General features: G+C 55.6%; 3 protein-coding genes across 3 annotated transcripts; all 3 read left to right on the forward strand.

Moving 5' to 3' along the window:
- The first annotated feature begins 4,162 nt into the window (after positions 1-4,162).
- Positions 4,163-4,471, forward strand: LOC136301635 (feather keratin Cos2-2-like). Its single transcript, XM_066204760.1, has one exon. The coding sequence runs from the start codon at positions 4,163-4,165 to the stop codon at positions 4,469-4,471; it is 309 nt and encodes a 102-aa protein (XP_066060857.1).
- Positions 4,472-9,275: 4,804 nt separating this feature from the next.
- Positions 9,276-9,584, forward strand: LOC136301636 (feather keratin Cos2-2-like). Its single transcript, XM_066204761.1, has one exon. It carries the CDS (start codon positions 9,276-9,278, stop codon positions 9,582-9,584), a length of 309 nt encoding a protein of 102 aa, XP_066060858.1.
- Positions 9,585-14,387: 4,803 nt separating this feature from the next.
- Positions 14,388-14,696, forward strand: LOC136301637 (feather keratin Cos2-2-like). The gene has a single exon (XM_066204762.1). It carries the CDS (start codon positions 14,388-14,390, stop codon positions 14,694-14,696), a length of 309 nt encoding a protein of 102 aa, XP_066060859.1.
- The last annotated feature ends 4,182 nt before the right edge of the window (positions 14,697-18,878 follow it).

The following is an 18,878-nucleotide window of genomic DNA, read 5'->3' on the forward strand; positions in this document are numbered from 1 at the left end:
ACACAACCAAAGCCATCCTCCCACTGTGTTGGAGGCTGCCACTCTTTCCCATTCTGGGTGTTGGAGAGGAGAAACTCTCCCATCTTCCAGCCTCCACCTCCCCGACACGGTCAAAGAATTTTCTCCACGTGTCTCACTGTTTTGATAGCATCACTTCCCATAGCTCCTGGCTCAGGACAAAGGCCAGTGTGGCCACAGGACTGCCCCATCCTCACAGAGCCACCAGAACACTGCAACCTCCAAGCTTCTCCATGAGGGAGGAGCAAGGAGCCTGGGAAACAGCTGAGTGCCCCAAGGCTGCCTGGAGGTGGCATCAAAGGGATGGCCTGTCTTTGGGATTGTCCTGGGGAGATGGGAGTGCCATGGCCCTCTCCAGCTTCCTGCACAGAAGCAGCTGGGGGCCGAGTGTGTGTGAGTGGCTGGCACTGCTGGACAGGGAAGTCCCTGTGGGGCTTGCAGTGGCTGGGCTGAGAGGTCAGCTCAGGCCCAGCTGTGGACACACACACAGGGGCACTGACACATTGCCAGCCTGCCCAGCTGTGCCCAGACACGACCCCAGACACACAGAGCCCAGCACACGTGCACAGACACACGGGCACGGGGCTTGCCCACAAGTGCCCTGCCCTGAGCATGGCCAGCCCCGTGTAGGCCAGCGGCTCTCAGGGGGGTGTTGCCACCAGTGCACGAGCACAGGGATGTGCAGACACTGGCACACACAATGGGGCACAGCCACATTGCCCTGCACATTATTGTGGGGGAGCACATGGGGCAGAGGCCACAGGAAGAGGAGTGACTGAGGGCATGCTGGGGAGCTCAAAGGCAGAGCAGGTTCAGGCCACTCCAAGGAGGACAGCAGCTCAGGCAGCAATGCTGCAGGAGTCTCATAGGCAGTGAAGGCTGAGGAGGAAGAAGGCAAAGAGGATTTACTTTGAGGGGTAGGCATATAGGAGAGCCATTGGATGATGAGCCAAAGACTGGATGGCTGGGAGAAGATGAGGCCCTTCCTGTCAGCAGAAGCATAAAATATCGAAAAGAATGCCTCAGGCTGGAATCACCTACCTCAATGGGATCCCATCTGAACTTAGCTCATGACTCTTACCCTCTCTGACACATCCTTGCCCCCAGGTAACAAGGAATCTCGCATACCAGCACACAGAAGAAGTGTCTGTGAGGGAATGGGAATGATGTAGGCCAGGAAATGCAAAGTCATAGTAGAGGGAAAAACCAAGTCATGCCACGCCATTCCCAGAGATGTTTCCGTTCATTTGGGATCATGCAGGAATATCGTCACTTATGCGGAATGGACGCTGGGCCCTGAGGCACTGTGGGGCCAGGATAAAAGGCAGCCTAACTGCTGGCTCTCTCAACCACTCCTGTCACCTCCACCTCCTTGGGAACCAGGTGAGTTGCAAGCCCCTTTCTCCTCCACGCCCTCTAAGACAGCACTGAACTTTCCAGGCCTTGTTCCTGTGCCTTGTCCTTCTGGGAGTGTTCTGCAATGGTGGTGGTGTGGGCAGAGGGGAGACCGTGTGTTCTGGCCGGAGGCTGGGGCTGGGCTGAGGTGCTGATTTCCATCCAGATTAGACAGGAGCAGGGCTGGGCCTGGCTGAGCTCAGAAGGACCGTGCTGGGCTCAGGCAAGGATCCCCAGTTTGGGGCTGCACAGCCTGGAGCTGCGCAGGCAGCAGGGGCCTTGTCTGGCTGGGGGTTTCCTTGCGGGCTGAGTCTCAGGTGTGCATGTGCTCTGCTTCCTCCCTGCCCTCTGTGCCAGGTGCAGCTCCAAGATCCAGCCATGTCCTGCCCGGAGAAGTGCCAGCAGTGCCGGCCCTGTGACCCTTGCTGCCAGCCCTGCGGCCCCTGCCCGCTGGCCAGCAGCTGCAATGAGTGCTGTGTCAGGCAGTGCCAGAGCTCCCACGTCGTCATTGAGCCGCCTGCTGTGCTGGTGACCCTGCCCGGCCCCGTCCTCAGCTCCTTCCCACAGAACACTGCCGTGGGATCCTCCACCTCTGCTGCTGTGGGCAGCATCCTCAGCTGTGAGGGAGTGCCCATCAGCTCTGGGGGCTTTGACATCTCCTGCATCACCAGCTGCTACGGTGGCAGCAGATGTTGTCGTCCTTGCGAGAGATGCTGAGGCCAACATCCTTGGGCAAGGACCTCCAAGACCTCAGAACATGGTGCTGGTGTGAAGATGGATCTTTAAGACATTGGACTTAGAACTTCGGACTGTTGTTGCCGTTTCCCCCTGCTCTCTTCTTCTCTTCCCTTCCTTTCCTGTCACCACCACTCAGTGGCAGCCTGGTGAGACCCACTGGCCTCCCTCCTTGGACAGGCCAGGACTTCAAACATCACTGGTAAATCTCAGTAGCTGCTCTTGGTGCTCCCTGTGAGCCTCCTCCATTTCTTCTTTTGTCTCAATAAAGTTGCTTTTGCATTCAAAAAGAGGCCTGTGATTTCTCCTTCTTTCTATAAGAACACTTCCAGATTGCTCATAGGAAAAGGGTGGAGACAGCACAGCACTGAAATCCCTGCAGTGCAATTTTCCTTGTTCCCTTTCCCCTGGAGCTGAACAGAGATGCCTCTCTATGTAAGGGTGGTGAGGCTTTGTAAGAAATTGCCCCGAATGGTTTTGGATGCCACAGCTCTGTAAATGTGGAAGACCAGGTTGGCCAGAGCTTTCAGCAAGCCGGCTGAGTGGGTGGCATCAGTGCCCGTCTGTTGAGGGCAGGAGGAGTGGAAAGAAATGGCCTTGAAGTTGCCTTCCAGCCCAACCCACTCCTATTGAAATCTGCTTTCACACAGGCATCAGCGGTGTGACAAATGTGCTCCGTGTTGGGCAGGGCTGAGTCCCCTTCGGTCACAGTTGGGGCTGACTCAATCAGACGAGGCGGGAGCCACTCTACTCTTCTCACAGAGCCCATTCCTGCAGCCTTATTTACAAAGTTGGCCTTTGTGAGCAACCAGGACACGTGAGGAAGGCCTGCTTCCTGGGAAGTGGCCAGCCCTTGCTTCCTGAGGGAAGTTGGCCATCAGTTATTTTCTTTCCCACTGTATGTGTGCATGCATAACCTTTTGTTCTTGATTTAACAAAGTGCCTTTTTTTAAGTTTCAAGATGTTCTCTGTTTGATTTGATCTTGTTTTCCCACCGGAGAGGGGATAGATATGGCAGCTTGCTGGGTACCATCCATCCAGCCAAGGTCCACTGAGCACAGCTGGTAATCCAGCCCAGGGCAAGAGCAGGAAGGAGCTGGAGAAGCGGGCATGGACTCTTGACCAAAGGGAGATGTATTAGAGGGGAAGCAAGAGCACAAGGAATACCTTATATCTCCAAGCCATTCCCATAATTGGCTGGGAACACTGGCTGCATGTAAAAACACATGGGATGCCACAGAGAGATGAGGGAGAGATGGGCAGGTGTACAGGAAGGATGAGAGTGATGCCCTGACTACTTGGCCACAAACAAACCCACAGGAATGACAGAGGATCATCTCATGTGCCTGCATGGAATGCCACCAGACCATGATCCGAGCCTTCTGCCTGCTCTGATGTCTTTATATCCTGGAAATTCTTGGGCCTCTCACCCTGGCCCCAGAAGAATTCTTCAGATAGGAATGCACACGGCAGTAACCAGGAAATGGAGACCGCAGTGCAGGAAACCTGGACACAGCCCCTGCCATTAGCTGGGATGGTGCACATTTGACACGAGCTGGTCACAAAATTATGACTTCCACTAAGGTGCCTCTGGGCCTGAGGCAGGGCAGGACTGCTATAAAAGGCAGCCCAAGTCTCTGCTCCCTCATCCACTTCTCTCACCTCCTTCTCCTCAGGAATCAGGTGAGTGGGAAGCCTCATCTCCTGCTACTCCTGCTGCTGCTTCAAGACCAGCTCTTTTTTGCCTGGAGGTCTCAGCTGAGAGGGGCTGTCGTAGCACAGGGCTGGAAGCGGCTTGTGCTGGGAGAGGGCAGGGGAGAGAAGGTCTTGTGCAGACAGAGAAAGAGCGGCTGGGACTTGGCTGAGGTGGCCCCTGGGCTTTGAGCTGGGCAGTGCAACGTGGGCCAGGAGGTGCCTTGGCTGCTGGGTGTTTGGGTGCAGTGCTGTTTCCCATGTGTCCTCACTTTCTGCTTCTCCCTGCCCTCTGTGCCAGGTGCACCTGTGACCGTGAGCCATGTCCTGCTGCAAGCCCTGTGACCCTTGCTGCCAGCCCTGCGGCCCCTGCCCGCTGGCCAGCAGCTGCAATGAGTGCTGTGTCAGGCAGTGCCAGAGCTCCCACGTCGTCATTGAGCCGCCTGCTGTGCTGGTGACCCTGCCCGGCCCCGTCCTCAGCTCCTTCCCACAGAACACTGCCGTGGGATCCTCCACCTCTGCTGCTGTTGGCAACATCCTCAGCTGTGGCGGAGTGCCCATCAGCTCTGGGGGCTTTGACATCTCCTGCATCACCAACTGCTATGGCAGCAGATGTTGTCCCCCCTGCTAAATGTGCTGGCAACATCCTCGGGCAAGAACCTCCACAACCTCAAAATGTGGAGCAGCGCTGAAGATGGATCTTTAGGACAATAGATATGTGCCCTTGCTGTACTCTTCCTTTCTTACAATCTCTTCCTATTTCCTCCTTTCCTGTCAGCATCACCAAATGCCAGCCTAGTGGGACCTGTTTGCCTCCCTCCATCTCCCTGCAGGCCAGGCAAATGGACACCCCCACTGCACCCCAGTGCCTGCTCCTGGTGTCTGCTTTGAGCCTCCTCCTTTTCTTCCTTAGACTCAATAAACTCGTTTTGCATCCAAACATGGCCCACTGCTTTCTCCTTCCTTGTGTGGGAACTCTTGCAGTCAGCTCAGGGCAAAAGCTGGAGGAAGCCAAGGGTGCACACTCCGTGCTGGATTGTACTTTGTGCTTTTGCTATTGAGGATTACAAATACAGCCCTGGCTTCCTCCAAATAGAGAGCATCAGGAGGAGATGATGGAAAAACCTAACCTGAGAGGGAATGGGAAACAGCAGTGCCTGGGGATAGTCCACAACCTCCTTTCTTCCAACACGTGCCTCACATTAGCCTTCTGCTCAGCTTCCAGCCAGACAGGCAGGGCTGAGGGGCTTCAGAGGATCAACTAAGCACGAGGACACAACCAAAGCCATCCTCCCACTGTGTTGGAGGCTGCAGCTCTTTCCCATTCTGGGTGTTGGAGAGGAGAAACTCTCCCATCTTCCAGCCTCCACCTCCCCGACACGGTCAAAGAATTTTCGCCACGTGTCTCACTGTTTTGATAGCATCACTTCCCATAGCTCCTGGCTCAGGACAAAGGCCAGTGTGGCCACAGGACTGCCCCATCCTCACAGAGTCACCAGAACACTGCAACCTCCAAGCTTCTCCATGAGGGAGGAGCAAGGAGCCTGGGAAACAGCTGAGTGCCCCAAGGCTGCCTGGAGGTGGCATCAAAGGGATGGCCTGTCTTTGGGATTGTCCTGGGGAGATGGGAGTGCCATGGCCCTCTCCAGCTTCCTGCACAGAAGCAGCTGGGGGCCGAGTGTGTGTGAGTGGCTGGCACTGCTGGACAGGGAAGTCCCTGTGGGGCTTGCAGTGGCTGGGCTGAGAGGTCAGCTCAGGCCCAGCTGTGGACACACACACAGGGGCACTGACACATTGCCAGCCTGCCCAGCTGTGCCCAGACACGACCCCAGACACACAGAGCCCAGCACACGTGCACAGACACACGGGCACGGGGCTTGCCCACAAGTGCCCTGCCCTGAGCACGGCCAGCCCCGTGTAGGCCAGCGGCTCTCAGGGGGGTGTTGCCACCAGTGCACGAGCACAGGGATGTGCAGACACTGGCACACACAATGGGGCACAGCCACATTGCCCTGCACATTATTGTGGGGGAGCACATGGGGCAGAGGCCACAGGAAGAGATGTGACTGAGGGCATGCTGGGGAGCTCAAAGGCAGAGCAGGTTCAGGCCACTCCAAGGAGGACAGCAGCTTAGGCAGCAATGCTGCAGGAGTCTCATAGACAGTGAAGGCTGAGGAGGAAGAAGGCAAAGAGGATTTACTTTGAGGGGTAGGCATATAGGAGAGCCATTGGATGATGAGCCAAAGACTGGATGGCTGGGAGAAGATGAGGCCCTTCCTGTCAGCAGAAGCATAAAATATCGAAAAGAATGCCTCAGGCTGGAATCACCTACCTCAATGGGATCCCATCTGAACTTAGCTCATGACTCTTACCCTCTCTGACACATCCTTGCCCCCAGGTAACAAGGAATCTCGCATACCAGCACACAGAAGAAGTGTCTGTGAGGGAATGGGAATGATGTAGGCCAGGAAATTCAAAGTCATAGTAGAGGGAAAAACCAAGTCATGCCACGCCATTCCCAGAGATGTTTCCGTTCATTTGGGATCATGCAGGAATATCGTCACTTATGCGGAATGGACGCTGGGCCCTGAGGCACTGTGGGGCCTGGATAAAAGGCAGCCTAACTGCTGGCTCTCTCAACCACTCCTGTCACCTCCACCTCCTTGGGAACCAGGTGAGTTGCAAGCCCCTTTCTCCTCCACGCCCTCTAAGACAGCACTGAACTTTCCAGGCCTTGTTCCTGCGCCTTGTCCATCTGGGAGTGTTCTGCAATGGTGGTGGTGTGGGCAGAGGGGAGACCGTGTGTTCTGGCCAGAGGCTGGGGCTGGGCTGAGGTGCTGATTTCCATCCAGATTAGACAGGAGCAGGGCTGGGCCTGGCTGAGCTCAGAAGGACCGTGCTGGGCTCAGGCAAGGATCCCCAGTTTGGGGCTGCACAGCCTGGAGCTGCGCAGGCAGCAGGGGCCTTGTCTGGCTGGGGGTTTCCTTGCGGGCTGAGTCTCAGGTGTGCATGTGCTCTGCTTCCTCCCTGCCCTCTGTGCCAGGTGCAGCTCCAAGATCCAGCCATGTCCTGCCCGGAGAAGTGCCAGCAGTGCCGGCCCTGTGACCCTTGCCGCCAGCCCTGCGGCCCCTGCCCGCTGGCCAGCAGCTGCAATGAGTGCTGTGTCAGGCAGTGCCAGAGCTCCCACGTCGTCATTGAGCCGCCTGCTGTGCTGGTGACCCTGCCCGGCCCCGTCCTCAGCTCCTTCCCACAGAACACTGCCGTGGGATCCTCCACCTCTGCTGCTGTGGGCAGCATCCTCAGCTGTGAGGGAGTGCCCATCAGCTCTGGGGGCTTTGACATCTCCTGCATCACCAGCTGCTACGGTGGCAGCAGATGTTGTCGTCCTTGCGAGAGATGCTGAGGCCAACATCCTTGGGCAAGGACCTCCAAGACCTCAGAACATGGTGCTGGTGTGAAGATGGATCTTTAAGACATTGGACTTAGAACTTCGGACTGTTGTTGCCGTTTCCCCCTGCTCTCTTCTTCTCTTCCCTTCCTTTCCTGTCACCACCACTCAGTGGCAGCCTGGTGAGACCCACTGGCCTCCCTCCTTGGACAGGCCAGGACTTCAAACATCACTGGTAAATCTCAGTAGCTGCTCTTGGTGCTCCCTGTGAGCCTCCTCCATTTCTTCTTTTGTCTCAATAAAGTTGCTTTTGCATTCAAAAAGAGGCCTGTGATTTCTCCTTCTTTCTATAAGAACACTTCCAGATTGCTCATAGGAAAAGGGTGGAGACAGCACAGCACTGAAATCCCTGCAGTGCAATTTTCCTTGTTCCCTTTCCCCTGGAGCTGAACAGAGATGCCTCTCTATGTAAGGGTGGTGAGGCTTTGTAAGAAATTGCCCAGAATGGTTTTGCATGCCACAGCTCTGTAAATGTGGAAGACCAGGTTGGCCAGAGCTTTCAGCAAGCCGGCTGAGTGGGTGGCATCAGTGCCCGTCTGTTGAGGGCAGGAGGAGTGGAAAGAAATGGCCTTGAAGTTGCCTTCCAGCCCAACCCACTCCTATTGAAATCTGCTTTCACACAGGCATCAGCAGTGTGACAAATGTGCTCCGTGTTGGGCAGGGCTGAGTCCCCTTCGGTCACAGTTGGGGCTGACTCAATCAGACGAGGCGGGAGCCACTCTACTCTTCTCACAGAGCCCATTCCTGCAGCCTTATTTACAAAGTTGGCCTTTGTGAGCAACCAGGACACGTGAGGAAGGCCTGCTTCCTGGGAAGTGGCCAGCCCTTGCTTCCTGAGGGAAGTTGGCCATCAGTTATTTTCTTTCCCACTGTATGTGTGCATGCATAACCTTTTGTTCTTGATTTAACAAAGTGCCTTTTTTTAAGTTTCAAGATGTTCTCTGTTTCATTTGATCTTGTTTTCCCACCGGAGAGGGGATAGATATGGCAGCTTGCTGGGTACCATCCATCCAGCCAAGGACCACTGAGCGCAGCTGGTAATCCAGCCCAGGGCAAGAGCAGGAAGGAGCTGGAGAAGCGGGCATGGACTCTTGACCAAAGGGAGATGTATTAGAGGGGAAGCAAGAGCACAAGGAATACCTTATATCTCCAAGCCATTCCCAAAATGGGCTGGGAACACAGGCTGCACGTGAAAACACATGGGATGCCACAGAGAGATGAGGGAGAGATGGGCAGGTGTACAGGAAGGATGAGAGTGATGCCCTGACTACTTGGCCACAAACAAACCCACAGGAATGACAGAGGATCATCTCATGTGCCTGCATGGAATGCCACCAGACCATGATCCGAGCTTTCTGCCTGCTCTGATGTCTTTATATCCTGGAAATTCTTGGGCCTCTCACCCTGGCCCCAGAAGAATTCTTCAGATAGGAATGCACACGGCAGTAACCAGGAAATGGAGACCGCAGTGCAGGAAACCTGGACACAGCCCCTGCCATTAGCTGGGATGGTGCACATTTGACACGAGCTGGTCACAAAATTATGACTTCCACTAAGGTGCCTCTGGGCCTGAGGCAGGGCAGGACTGCTATAAAAGGCAGCCCAAGTCTCTGCTCCCTCATCCAGTTCTCTCACCTCCTTCTCCTCAGGAATCAGGTGAGTGGGAAGCCTCATCTCCTGCTACTCCTGCTGCTGCTTCAAGACCAGCTCTTTTCTGCCTGCAGTTCTCAGCTGAGAGGGGCTGTCGTAGCACAGGGCTGGAAGCGGCTTGTGCTGGGAGAGGGCAGGGGAGAGAAGGTCTTGTGCAGACAGAGAAAGAGCGGCTGGGACTTGGCTGAGGTGTCTCCTGGGCTTTGAGCTGGGCAGTGCAGTGTGGGCTAGGAGGTGCCTTGGCTGCAGGGTGTTTGGGTGCAGTGCTGCTTCTCATGTGTCCTCACTTTCTGCTTCTCCCTGCCCTCTGTGCCAGGTGCACCTGTGACCGTGAGCCATGTCCTGCTGCAAGCCCTGTGACCCTTGCTGCCAGCCCTGCGGCCCCTGCCCGCTGGCCAGCAGCTGCAATGAGTGCTGTGTCAGGCAGTGCCAGAGCTCCCACGTCGTCATTGAGCCGCCTGCTGTGCTGGTGACCCTGCCCGGCCCCGTCCTCAGCTCCTTCCCACAAAACACTGCCGTGGGATCCTCCACCTCTGCTGCTGTTGGCAACATCCTCAGCTGTGGCGGAGTGCCCATCAGCTCTGGGGGCTTTGACATCTCCTGCATCACCAACTGCTATGGCAGCAGATGTTGTCCCCCCTGCTAAATGTGCTGGCAACATCCTCGGGCAAGAACCTCCACAACCTCAAAATGTGGAGCAGCGCTGAAGATGGATCTTTAGGACAATAGATATGTGCCCTTGCTGTACTCTTCCTTTCTTACAATCTCTTCCTATTTCCTCCTTTCCTGTCAGCATCACCAAATGCCAGCCTAGTGGGACCTGTTTGCCTCCCTCCATCTCCCTGCAGGCCAGGCAAATGGACACCCCCACTGCACCCCAGTGCCTGCTCCTGGTGTCCCCTTTGAGCCTCCTCCTTTTCTTCCTTATACTCAATAAACTCGTTTTGCATCCAAACATGGCCCACTGCTTTCTCCTTCCTTGTGTGGGAACTCTTGCAGTCAGCTCAGGGCAAAAGCTGGAGGAAGCCAAGGGTGCACACTCCGTGCTGGATTGTACTTTGTGCTTTTGCTATGGAGGATTACAAATACAGCCCTGGCTTCCTCCAAATAGACAGCATCAGGAGGAGATGATGGAAAAACCTCACCCGAGAGGGAATGGGAAACAGCAGTGCCTGGGGATAGTCCACAACCTCCTTTCTTCCAACACGTGCCTCACATTAGCCTTCTGCTCAGCTTCCAGCCAGACAGGAAGGGCTGAGGGGCTTCAGAGGATCAACTAAGCACGAGGACACAACCAAAGCCATCCTCCCACTGTGTTGGAGGCTGCCACTCTTTCCCATTCTGGGTGTTGGAGAGGAGAAACTCTCCCATCTTCCAGCCTCCACCTCCCCGACACAGTCAAAGAATTTTCTCCACGTGTCTCACTGTTTTGATAGCATCACTTCCCATAGCTCCTGGCTCAGGACAAAGGCCAGTGTGGCCACAGGACTGCCCCATCCTCACAGAGCCACCAGAACACTGCAACCTCCAAGCTTCTCCATGAGGGAGGAACAAGGAGCCTGGGAAACAGCTGAGTGCCCCAAGGCTGCCTGGAGGTGGCATCAAAGGGATGGCCTGTCTTTGGGATTGTCCTGGGGAGATGGGAGTGCCATGGCCCTCTCCAGCTTCCTGCACAGAAGCAGCTGGGGGCCGAGTGTGTGTGAGTGGCTGGCACTGCTGGACAGGGAAGTCCCTGTGGGGCTTGCAGTGGCTGGGCTGAGAGGTCAGCTCAGGCCCAGCTGTGGACACACACACAGGGGCACTGACACATTGCCAGCCTGCCCAGCTGTGCCCAGACACGACCCCAGACACACAGAGCCCAGCACACGTGCACAGACACACGGGCACGGGGCTTGCCCACAAGTGCCCTGCCCTGAGCACGGCCAGCCCCGTGTAGGCCAGCGGCTCTCAGGGGGGTGTTGCCACCAGTGCACGAGCACAGGGATGTGCAGACACTGGCACACACAATGGGGCACAGCCACATTGCCCTGCACATTATTGTGGGGGAGCACATGGGGCAGAGGCCACAGGAAGAGGAGTGACTGAGGGCATGCTGGGGAGCTCAAAGGCAGAGCAGGTTCAGGCCACTCCAAGGAGGACAGTAGCTCAGCCAGCAATGCTGCAGGAGTCTCATAGACAGTGAAGGCTGAGGAGGAAGAAGGCAAAGAGGATTTACTTTGAGGGGTAGGCATATAGGAGAGCCATTGGATGATGAGCCAAAGACTGGATGGCTGGGAGAAGATGAGGCCCTTCCTGTCAGCAGAAGCATAAAATATCGAAAAGAATGCCTCAGGCTGGAATCACCTACCTCAATGGGATCCCATCTGAACTTGGCTCATGACTCTTACCCTCTCTGACACATCCTTGCCCCCAGGTAACAAGGAATCTCGCATACCAGCACACAGAAGAAGTGTCTGTGAGGGAATGGGAATGATATAGGCCAGGAAATGCAAAGTCATAGTAGAGGGAAAAACCAAGTCATGCCACGCCATTCCCAGAGATGTTTCCGTTCATTTGGGATCATGCAGGAATATCGTCACTTATGCGGAATGGACGCTGGGCCCTGAGGCACTGTGGGGCCTGGATAAAAGGCAGCCTAACTGCTGGCTCTCTCAACCACTCCTGTCACCTCCACCTCCTTGGGAACCAGGTGAGTTGCAAGCCCCTTTCTCCTCCACGCCCTCTAAGACAGCACTGAACTTTCCAGGCCTTGTTCCTGCGCCTTGTCCTTCTGGGAGTGTTCTGCAATGGTGGTGGTGTGGGCAGAGGGGAGACCGTGTGTTCTGGCCAGAGGCTGGGGCTGGGCTGAGGTGCTGATTTCCATCCAGATTAGACAGGAGCAGGGCTGGGCCTGGCTGAGCTCAGAAGGATCGTGCTGGGCTCAGGCAAGGATCCCCAGTTTGGGGCTGCACAGCCTGGAGCTGCGCAGGCAGCAGGGGCCTTGTCTGGCTGGGGGTTTCCTTGCGGGCTGAGTCTCAGGTGTGCATGTGCTCTGCTTCCTCCCTGCCCTCTGTGCCAGGTGCAGCTCCAAGATCCAGCCATGTCCTGCCCGGAGAAGTGCCAGCAGTGCCGGCCCTGTGACCCTTGCTGCCAGCCCTGCGGCCCCTGCCCGCTGGCCAGCAGCTGCAATGAGTGCTGTGTCAGGCAGTGCCAGAGCTCCCACGTCGTCATTGAGCCGCCTGCTGTGCTGGTGACCCTGCCCGGCCCCGTCCTCAGCTCCTTCCCACAGAACACTGCCGTGGGATCCTCCACCTCTGCTGCTGTGGGCAGCATCCTCAGCTGTGAGGGAGTGCCCATCAGCTCTGGGGGCTTTGACATCTCCTGCATCACCAGCTGCTACGGTGGCAGCAGATGTTGTCGTCCTTGCGAGAGATGCTGAGGCCAACATCCTTGGGCAAGGACCTCCAAGACCTCAGAACATGGTGCTGGTGTGAAGATGGATCTTTAAGACATTGGACTTAGAACTTCGGACTGTTGTTGCCGTTTCCCCCTGCTCTCTTCTTCTCTTCCCTTCCTTTCCTGTCACCACCACTCAGTGGCAGCCTGGTGAGACCCACTGGCCTCCCTCCTTGGACAGGCCAGGACTTCAAACATCACTGGTAAATCTCAGTAGCTGCTCTTGGTGCTCCCTGTGAGCCTCCTCCATTTCTTCTTTTGTCTCAATAAAGTTGCTTTTGCATTCAAAAAGAGGCCTGTGATTTCTCCTTCTTTCTATAAGAACACTTCCAGATTGCTCATAGGAAAAGGGTGGAGACAGCACAGCACTGAAATCCCTGCAGTGCAATTTTCCTTGTTCCCTTTCCCCTGGAGCTGAACAGAGATGCCTCTCTATGTAAGGGTGGTGAGGCTTTGTAAGAAATTGCCCAGAATGGTTTTGCATGCCACAGCTCTGTAAATGTGGAAGACCAGGTTGGCCAGAGCGTTCAGCAAGCCGGCTGAGTGGGTGGCATCAGTGCCCATCTGTTGAGGGCAGGAGGAGTGGAAAGAAATGGCCTTGAAGTTGCCTTCCAGCCCAACCCACTCCTATTGAAATCTGCTTTCACACAGGCATCAGCGGTGTGACAAATGTGCTCCGTGTTGGGCAGGGCTGAGTCCCCTTCGGTCACAGTTGGGGCTGACTCAATCAGACGAGGCGGGAGCCACTCTACTCTTCTCACAGAGCCCATTCCTGCAGCCTTATTTACAAAGTTGGCCTTTGTGAGCAACCAGGACACGTGAGGAAGGCCTGCTTCCTGGGAAGTGGCCAGCCCTTGCTTCCTGAGGGAAGTTGGCCATCAGTTATTTTCTTTCCCACTGTATGTGTGCATGCATAACCTTTTGTTCTTGATTTAACAAAGTGCCTTTTTTTAAGTTTCAAGATGTTCTCTGTTTCATTTGATCTTGTTTTCCCACCGGAGAGGGGATAGATATGGCAGCTTGCTGGGTACTATCCATCCAGCCAAGGACCACTGAGCACAGCTGGTAATCCAGCCCAGGGCAAGAGCAGGAAGGAGCTGGAGACGCGGGCATGGACTCTTGACCAAAGGGAGATGTATTAGAGGGAAAGCAAGAGCACAAGAAATACCTTATATCTCCAAGCCATTCCCAAAATGGGCTGGGAACACAGGCTGCACGTGAAAACACATGGGATGCCACAGAGAGATGAGGGAGAGATGGGCAGGTGTACAGGAAGGATGAGAGTGATGCCCTGACTACTTGGCCACAAACAAACCCACAGGAATGACAGAGGATCATCTCATGTGCCTGCATGGAATGCCACCAGACCATGATCCGAGCCTTCTGCCTGCTCTGATGTCTTTATATCCTGGAAATTCTTGGGCCTCTCACCCTGGCCCCAGAAGAATTCTTCAGATAGGAATGCACACGGCAGTAACCAGGAAATGGAGACCGCAGTGCAGGAAACCTGGACACAGCCCCTGCCATTAGCTGGGATGGTGCACATTTGACACGAGCTGGTCACAAAATTATGACTTCCACTAAGGTGCCTCTGGGCCTGAGGCAGGGCAGGACTGCTATAAAAGGCAGCCCAAGTCTCTGCTCCCTCATCCACTTTCTCAACTCCTTCTCCTCAGGAATCAGGTGAGTGGGAAGCCTCATCTCCTGCTACTCCTGCTGCTGCTTCAAGACCAGCTCTTTTCTGCCTGCAGTTCTCAGCTGAGAGGGGCTGTCGTAGCACAGGGCTGGAAGCGGCTTGTGCTGGGAGAGGGCAGGGGAGAGAAGGTCTTGTGCAGACAGAGAAAGAGCGGCTGGGACTTGGCTGAGGTGTCTCCTGGGCTTTGAGCTGGGCAGTGCAGTGTGGGCTAGGAGGTGCCTTGGCTGCAGGGTGTTTGGGTGCAGTGCTGCTTCTCATGTGTCCTCACTTTCTGCTTCTCCCTGCCCTCTGTGCCAGGTGCACCTGTGACCGTGAGCCATGTCCTGCTGCAAGCCCTGTGACCCTTGCTGCCAGCCCTGCGGCCCCTGCCCGCTGGCCAGCAGCTGCAATGAGTGCTGTGTCAGGCAGTGCCAGAGCTCCCACGTCGTCATTGAGCCGCCTGCTGTGCTGGTGACCCTGCCCGGCCCCGTCCTCAGCTCCTTCCCACAAAACACTGCCGTGGGATCCTCCACCTCTGCTGCTGTTGGCAACATCCTCAGCTGTGGCGGAGTGCCCATCAGCTCTGGGGGCTTTGACATCTCCTGCATCACCAACTGCTATGGCAGCAGATGTTGTCCCCCCTGCTAAATGTGCTGGCAACATCCTCGGGCAAGAACCTCCACAACCTCAAAATGTGGAGCAGCGCTGAAGATGGATCTTTAGGACAATAGATATGTGCCCTTGCTGTACTCTTCCTTTCTTACAATCTCTTCCTATTTCCTCCTTTCCTGTCAGCATCACCAAATGCCAGCCTAGTGGGACCTGTTTGCCTCCCTCCATCTCCCTGCAGGCCAGGCAAATGGACACCCCCACTGCACCCCAGTGCCTGCTCCTGGTGTCCCCTTTGAGCCTCCTCCTTTTCTTCCTTATACTCAATAAACTCGTTTTGCATCCAAACATGGCCCACTGCTTTCTCCTTCCTTGTGTGGGAACTCTTGCAGTCAGCTCAGGGCAAAAGCTGGAGGAAGCCAAGGGTGCACACTCCGTGCTGGATTGTACTTTGTGCTTTTGCTATGGAGGATTACAAATACAGCCCTGGCTTCCTCCAAATAGACAGCATCAGGAGGAGATGATGGAAAAACCTCACCCGAGAGGGAATGGGAAACAGCAGTGCCTGGGGATAGTCCACAACCTCCTTTCTTCCAACACGTGCCTCACATTAGCCTTCTGCTCAGCTTCCAGCCAGACAGGAAGGGCTGAGGGGCTTCAGAGGATCAACTAAGCACGAGGACACAACCAAAGCCATCCTCCCACTGTGTTGGAGGCTGCCACTCTTTCCCATTCTGGGTGTTGGAGAGGAGAAACTCTCCCATCTTCCAGCCTCCACCTCCCCGACACAGTCAAAGAATTTTCTCCACGTGTCTCACTGTTTTGATAGCATCACTTCCCATAGCTCCTGGCTCAGGACAAAGGCCAGTGTGGCCACAGGACTGCCCCATCCTCACAGAGCCACCAGAACACTGCAACCTCCAAGCTTCTCCATGAGGGAGGAACAAGGAGCCTGGGAAACAGCTGAGTGCCCCAAGGCTGCCTGGAGGTGGCATCAAAGGGATGGCCTGTCTTTGGGATTGTCCTGGGGAGATGGGAGTGCCATGGCCCTCTCCAGCTTCCTGCACAGAAGCAGCTGGGGGCCGAGTGTGTGTGAGTGGCTGGCACTGCTGGACAGGGAAGTCCCTGTGGGGCTTGCAGTGGCTGGGCTGAGAGGTCAGCTCAGGCCCAGCTGTGGACACACACACAGGGGCACTGACACATTGCCAGCCTGCCCAGCTGTGCCCAGACACGACCCCAGACACACAGAGCCCAGCACACGTGCACAGACACACGGGCACGGGGCTTGCCCACAAGTGCCCTGCCCTGAGCACGGCCAGCCCCGTGTAGGCCAGCGGCTCTCAGGGGGGTGTTGCCACCAGTGCACGAGCACAGGGATGTGCAGACACTGGCACACACAATGGGGCACAGCCACATTGCCCTGCACATTATTGTGGGGGAGCACATGGGGCAGAGGCCACAGGAAGAGGAGTGACTGAGGGCATGCTGGGGAGCTCAAAGGCAGAGCAGGTTCAGGCCACTCCAAGGAGGACAGTAGCTCAGCCAGCAATGCTGCAGGAGTCTCATAGACAGTGAAGGCTGAGGAGGAAGAAGGCAAAGAGGATTTACTTTGAGGGGTAGGCATATAGGAGAGCCATTGGATGATGAGCCAAAGACTGGATGGCTGGGAGAAGATGAGGCCCTTCCTGTCAGCAGAAGCATAAAATATCGAAAAGAATGCCTCAGGCTGGAATCACCTACCTCAATGGGATCCCATCTGAACTTGGCTCATGACTCTTACCCTCTCTGACACATCCTTGCCCCCAGGTAACAAGGAATCTCGCATACCAGCACACAGAAGAAGTGTCTGTGAGGGAATGGGAATGATATAGGCCAGGAAATGCAAAGTCATAGTAGAGGGAAAAACCAAGTCATGCCACGCCATTCCCAGAGATGTTTCCGTTCATTTGGGATCATGCAGGAATATCGTCACTTATGCGGAATGGACGCTGGGCCCTGAGGCACTGTGGGGCCAGGATAAAAGGCAGCCTAACTGCTGGCTCTCTCAACCACTCCTGTCACCTCCACCTCCTTGGGAACCAGGTGAGTTGCAAGCCCCTTTCTCCTCCACGCCCTCTAAGACAGCACTGAACTTTCCAGGCCTTGTTCCTGCGCCTTGTCCTTCTGGGAGTGTTCTGCAGTGGTGGTGGTGTGGGCAGAGGGGAGACCGTGTGTTCTGGCCAGAGGCTGGGGCTGGGCTGAGGTGCTGATTTCCATCCAGATTAGACAGGAGCAGGGCTGGGCCTGGCTGAGCTCAGAAGGATCGTGCTGGGCTCAGGCAAGGATCCCCAGTTTGGGGCTGCACAGCCTGGAGCTGCGCAGGCAGCAGGGGCCTTGTCTGGCTGGGGGTTTCCTTGCGGGCTGAGTCTCAGGTGTGCATGTGCTCTGCTTCCTCCCTGCCCTCTGTGCCAGGTGCAGCTCCAAGATCCAGCCATGTCCTGCCCGGAGAAGTGCCAGCAGTGCCGGCCCTGTGACCCTTGCTGCCAGCCCTGCGGCCCCTGCCCGCTGGCCAGCAGCTGCAATGAGTGCTGTGTCAGGCAGTGCCAGAGCTCCCACGTCGTCATTGAGCCGCCTGCTGTGCTGGTGACCCTGCCCGGCCCCGTCCTCAGCTCCTTCCCACAGAACACTGCCGTGGGATCCTCCACCTCTGCTGCTGTGGGCAGCATCCTCAGCTGTGAGGGAGTGCCCATCAGCTCTGGGGGCTTTGACATCTCCTGCATCACCAGCTGCTACGGTGGCAGCAGATGTTGTCGTCCTTGCGAGAGATGCTGAGGCCAACATCCTTGGGCAAGGACCTCCAAGACCTCAGAACATGGTGCTGGTGTGAAGATGGATCTTTAAGACATTGGACTTAGAACTTCGGACTGTTGTTGCCGTTTCCCCCTGCTCTCTTCTTCTCTTCCCTTCCTTTCCTGTCACCACCACTCAGTGGCAGCCTGGTGAGACCCACTGGCCTCCCTCCTTGGACAGGCCAGGACTTCAAACATCACTGGTAAATCTCAGTAGCTGCTCTTGGTGCTCCCTGTGAGCCTCCTCCATTTCTTCTTTTGTCTCAATAAAGTTGCTTTTGCATTCAAAAAGAGGCCTGTGATTTCTCCTTCTTTCTATAAGAACACTTCCAGATTGCTCATAGGAAAAGGGTGGAGACAGCACAGCACTGAAATCCCTGCAGTGCAATTTTCCTTGTTCCCTTTCCCCTGGAGCTGAACAGAGATGCCTCTCTATGTAAGGGTGGTGAGGCTTTGTAAGAAATTGCCCAGAATGGTTTTGCATGCCACAGCTCTGTAAATGTGGAAGACCAGGTTGGCCAGAGCGTTCAGCAAGCCGGCTGAGTGGGTGGCATCAGTGCCCATCTGTTGAGGGCAGGAGGAGTGGAAAGAAATGGCCTTGAAGTTGCCTTCCAGCCCAACCCACTCCTATTGAAATCTGCTTTCACACAGGCATCAGCGGTGTGACAAATGTGCTCCGTGTTGGGCAGGGCTGAGTCCCCTTCGGTCACAGTTGGGGCTGACTCAATCAGACGAGGCGGGAGCCACTCTACTCTTCTCACAGAGCCCATTCCTGCAGCCTTATTTACAAAGTTGGCCTTTGTGAGCAACCAGGACACGTGAGGAAGGCCTGCTTCCTGGGAAGTGGCCAGCCCTTGCTTCCTGAGGGAAGTTGGCCATCAGTTATTTTCTTTCCCACTGTATGTGTGCATGCATAACCTTTTGTTCTTGATTTAACAAAGTGCCTTTTTTTAAGTTTCAAGATGTTCTCTGTTTCATTTGATCTTGTTTTCCCACCGGAGAGGGGATAGATATGGCAGCTTGCTGGGTACTATCCATCCAGCCAAGGACCACTGAGCACAGCTGGTAATCCAGCCCAGGGCAAGAGCAGGAAGGAGCTGGAGACGCGGGCATGGACTCTTGACCAAAGGGAGATGTATTAGAGGGAAAGCAAGAGCACAAGAAATACCTTATATCTCCAAGCCATTCCCAAAATGGGCTGGGAACACAGGCTGCACGTGAAAACACATGGGATGCCACAGAGAGATGAGGGAGAGATGGGCAGGTGTACAGGAAGGATGAGAGTGATGCCCTGACTACTTGGCCACAAACAAACCCACAGGAATGACAGAGGATCATCTCATGTGCCTGCATGGAATGCCACCAGACCATGATCCGAGCCTTCTGCCTGCTC

The sequence above is a fragment of the Chamaea fasciata genome, unplaced genomic scaffold, assembly GCF_029207755.1.
Source record: "Chamaea fasciata isolate MVZ Bird 193981 ecotype frontalis unplaced genomic scaffold, bChaFas1.0.hap1 SCAF_27, whole genome shotgun sequence".
Taxonomy (NCBI): domain Eukaryota; kingdom Metazoa; phylum Chordata; class Aves; order Passeriformes; family Sylviidae; genus Chamaea; species Chamaea fasciata.

Bases quoted from the DNA above. Each gene is read 5' to 3' on its own strand.
- LOC136301635 (XM_066204760.1), top strand. From the start codon at position 4,163: ATGTCCTGCTGCAAGCCCTGTGACCCTTGCTGCCAGCCCTGCGGCCCC.
- LOC136301636 (XM_066204761.1), top strand. From the start codon at position 9,276: ATGTCCTGCTGCAAGCCCTGTGACCCTTGCTGCCAGCCCTGCGGCCCC.
- LOC136301637 (XM_066204762.1), top strand. From the start codon at position 14,388: ATGTCCTGCTGCAAGCCCTGTGACCCTTGCTGCCAGCCCTGCGGCCCC.